Source organism: Volvox carteri (assembly GCF_000143455.1).
Source record: "Volvox carteri f. nagariensis unplaced genomic scaffold VOLCAscaffold_18, whole genome shotgun sequence".
Lineage (NCBI taxonomy): Eukaryota > Viridiplantae > Chlorophyta > Chlorophyceae > Chlamydomonadales > Volvocaceae > Volvox > Volvox carteri.
Window position 1 is genome coordinate 1,745,906 of NW_003307561.1, and position 4,146 is coordinate 1,750,051.

The 4,146-nt window shown below is 60.0% G+C and overlaps 1 protein-coding gene across 1 annotated transcript in view; it reads right to left on the minus strand.

Annotated features, from left to right (window-relative positions):
* The window catches only part of VOLCADRAFT_117582 (uncharacterized protein), a gene marked incomplete at both ends in the record, with an annotated part of 37,166 nt that overhangs the window by 14,428 nt on the left and 18,592 nt on the right, over nt 1-4,146 (minus strand). Inside the window, 3 exons of the mRNA XM_002950428.1 lie at nt 1,096-1,203; nt 1,455-3,303; nt 3,962-4,083. Of these exons, the coding sequence (XP_002950474.1) occupies nt 1,096-1,203; nt 1,455-3,303; nt 3,962-4,083 (2,079 nt within the window). The remainder of the gene's footprint in view (nt 1-1,095; nt 1,204-1,454; nt 3,304-3,961; nt 4,084-4,146) is intronic.

Below are 4,146 nucleotides of genomic sequence, written 5' to 3' on the forward strand. Positions count from 1 at the left end.
TACTTGAGGTCGATTAACACTGCGTATTCGATGTGCCTCGGAAGGCTAACGAGCTGTGTTGGCTTAGTGCGCGGACGCGAAAAGCCTTGCTCAATAGATGGGTAACACCACTTGGAGAATATACAGCGACGGATCGCTTTCAACAATAGCTGCACAATATACTCGGGGTACTGGCGCCCGATCCCTTGCTTCTCACGGCCGCCTACTTCAGGACGACTCGCCGACCTTCTCGGTCGTTTGGCTGTGGGGTAATGATGATGATACAATACGATAGGAGCTCTCCTTGAAGCTCCGGCTTGACTTGGCTGACTCACTCCAGCTTCGTTAACTTGATTTGCGCGATCGCAGTAGGCGAGGACGGGCTGGGAACGGATCCCTGTCGAGCCTAGAGGTAGGAGCACTAAGGGCGGACCTTATGGAATGCTGTGTGTACACTCTCTGTCTATCCTGCTCTGCTGCGCGTGTCGAGGTAGGGTAGGATTGCAGTCTTGTTACACCAAACAGTCCTATCAACCCTCCTATAATTATATTATCTTCAATAATATAATGGTCTATACGCTCACGAAGAGTTGCTTCGAGAGCCAAACGACAAATGTTTGGCCTCTTCGCACTCACATTTATGGCGAAGCACCGACTGATCCACGCCGGGCCTTATCACACCCGGCCCTACCCTGGATGCGTAACGCTCATCCGACTCACGACAGATAAACGACAACCTAACATCTTCAAATCATAACGGAAGCGCCTTATACGCCACCCAAAGTCTCAAATAAATCAACACGCGGTTCGCCTTACTACCTTCGGTTGGCTTAGCCACCTGCGGATAGCGACTAACTCGGTCGTGGCACGTAATTTGTGCGCTCCAGATGTTTTGGCGTGACACATAAACTTGATGACTGAAGCAGCCGAAGCTTGTACGATCGTCGCAACTGTCGTACACTCCATGGGCTGTGCAGGTGCTGTGGTTATACGACGCCAGGCTAGCGCAGGTGCCGGCTGGCCCACGCCACGTCCGCCACACGACAGCTGCCTGCCGGCGGTGGCGGCGGCACCGCCGCTGACAGTGTAAGTCGATGACAAGGAGGAAGTGCGCACCAGGGAGGGACATCCGCCGCCGCCGCCGCCAAAAGCCGATGTACGGCGCTTGTCTGACGTCATCACCTCCAGCACGTGTCTCGGAAAGACTTCTTCAAGGATGCGGTGCTGTACGGCGGGTGGTGGCGAACCCGCCGTCGTACCATCCATGAAGCATCAAGATCCAGATCCAGGTCCAGGGAAGGTGAGCCGATGAGAGCACGGCCCAAAAGAAAATGGGATCAAAGGCCACACAGTTCGTTTTGAATTTCATTCCGCAAAGCTGGAAGGTACACCATTCAAATCCCAACGGATGCAATAACATTTATACATATCGCTTTGGCTTTTTCATTTGTGACTGCACAACAAAGTTCTCTCACCTCAGCATCTAAGACCTGTCTAACCTCCAGCTCAGCCTGCACGTACGACGTGACGTCATGGAACGCGAGCACCAGATTCCATTCCGTTGAAACCGGATCCAGAACCAGGTTTGCTTGAACCTCATGCCAGCAGCAGTTGCTAACGTACGGCGGCGATGCACTGGGCAGAAGCAGTGACGGCGCCGCCGCCGCCGCCGTCGCCTCGGTATGCGCGAGCTCCTCTCCCGCCGTCGCTAAACTGGTCGTAGCACCGCTCGACGCAGAGAATCCTCGGAGGCCGCCGCCGCCGCCACCGCCGCCGCCGCCGCCGCATGAAGCTCGCACGCTCATCACGCTGGCGCTTAGGACTCTCCGCGCCGCCGTCGCTGCTGGCGCCGCTGCCGCTGCCGTACTAGCTACCAGGGCCGGCACAAACTTGGGACCCGACAACTGATCCGCGAGGGACGCATCCAAGCCGCGGGGGCTGCAGCACTGAAGGCCGTCAGCGCTGCCGTACGACCACCCGCCGCCGCCGCCAGCGAAAGCAGTGGTAGGCCCCTGGCCTAGAAGGCCCTGAGACGCCGCTGACGCCGCAATCCCCATGGTGCGGTAGCTACCGTCCAGGGCGTACTCCGTCTGCGCCAGGCTGTTTGACCTGTGAATGAGTGTACGGCGGGAGTTGGCCCAGTACGACAGCTGAGCTGAAGAAGGGCTGTGGATCAGGCCCAAAGGACCAAACAGTCCTGCACTGCCGCCGCCGCCGCCGCCAGCTGCGCCGCTACCGACGGACACCGAAGTGGATAGCTGCCTTGACGGCATCGTCAACGGAGAGCTGCCGTACAGCGACGTTCCAGCTTGGGCTGGGAATGTCTGGTCGGCGTTCCAGCTGGCACGGTGCGCCAGAAGGGTCGCCACGCTGACGGCGGCGGCGCTTCCGCTGCGGCGGCAAACGCTGCCGCCGCAGCTTGCCTCCGCCTCCAGTACCGACGGCAGAGGACGACTAGAGCTCGCAACGCTGCGAAAGGTGGGTGCCGAGACGTTGCGCGGCAGCTTCATAACGGGTTTGCCGCGGCTGCCGCTGTTGTTGCAGCCGCCTCCGCTACTGCCGCCGGCTGTGGCTGCAGTAGCTCGCGGCGGCGGCGGCCCTGTAATAGTGGCCACCACGTCAGGAGAGAGTGAACCGGCGGCGCTGGTGATGCGTTCGGCCGGCGGCGCCTGTGGCGATGGCAAGCTGGCGGACGGCAGATGCGATACCCAGCCGAATCCCCAGGAACCCCCGCCGCCGCCGCCACCGCTGTCGCCGCTGCCACAGCCAGCGGCGGCCGCGGTAACGACAGCTGTGCTCCTCTCCCCCACCCCTCGTCCAGAGCCGACAGGTACAGCAACCGCCGCCGCCGAGGCGCACGTAGCTGTAGCCGCCGTCGCGCCGCCACCGACCCGCGAGCCCGTGCCGCTCCCGTGCTGCTGCAGCTGCTGTAGCAGCAAGCCCACGACGTCCGTATCGGCGGCGGCGCCGCCACCGACTCCACCGCTGCCACCGCCGCCGTACAAAAGCCCCTGGCTCCATGGCATGCTTTCGGGGACGACGGCAGCGGTGGCGTCGGCGGCCGCACTGAGGGCGCGTTGGCCGGCGCATGGTGACGTGGACATGGCGGCGGCGCTGGCGGCGTCCCGCAGGCCCCGGAGATCTAGGTGTGACGGCATGCAGACGAGACCGCTCCACGTCTTGCCGGCTCGTACGGCATCCCACAAACTGTCCAGCGCTGGCGGGTCGTAGGCAAAGATCCGATGTAGCACGTGATCTGGATCCATCAGACCCAAACCAGGCGCCGCTGGCAGCCCGACGGCATTTCCCAAATAGGCAACAGACCTGAGGACGTGGAAGCGGAGGCGGCGCGGGTTTGACATGAACGTCGTTTGTGAAACACGCACACGCACACGAACGCCGTACGCACACACGCCACCCATTCGCACGGTATTTCCCCGAACTTTTTCTATGACGGTCATCCCGCCCAGCACAACACTTCATGTCGCTCTCCAATCACGAGCTTTCCTTGTAAACTTGATGCTTCTCCACCAGCTGGTCAAAAGTGGTGAAGAGGTCGTTGAGGAACGCCATGACTCGGTGGGGCGGAACCTGACCACACATGCTGGTGAAGGAGGCGATGTCTGTGTACGGCACATAGAGAATTCGAACCATCATCACGTAAATTACACGTGCACATGGGGTAGGAAGAGATTACTGAAGACACAACTTTACGAGTATAACAAAATATTAAAGAATTCAAAAACTTCAAGCATCCATTATAATAAAAAGGTAAACAGCTCATGGTGACAGTGTATTTTGTATATTATGTAAGCGAGGGACCGTGCGTCAGTTATGGTAAAGTACGGCAAACCGTTGTCGTCAGTTGAAACCGTTGTCGTAATACCCCGGGCGCTATGTCGAACCACCGCCACACACAGTTCAAACACACCCCACCGGCAACCCACCTGCGAACAGCACCGTCACCTCCTCATGCGCTCACCTCGCCATGTACTGCTGTGCGCCGCTCAAGGCTCCGAAACCACCACACGAGGGCGTGGAGGGTGAGGTGACGCTGTGACTGTGGCTGTAGCTGGAGCCCAATGCTGATTGCGCGTTGGGGAGCTGTAGCGGGCGGACAGGTGGCGGCGGCGATGGGAGGGTGGTAGCGACGGGGGCCGCTGGGCG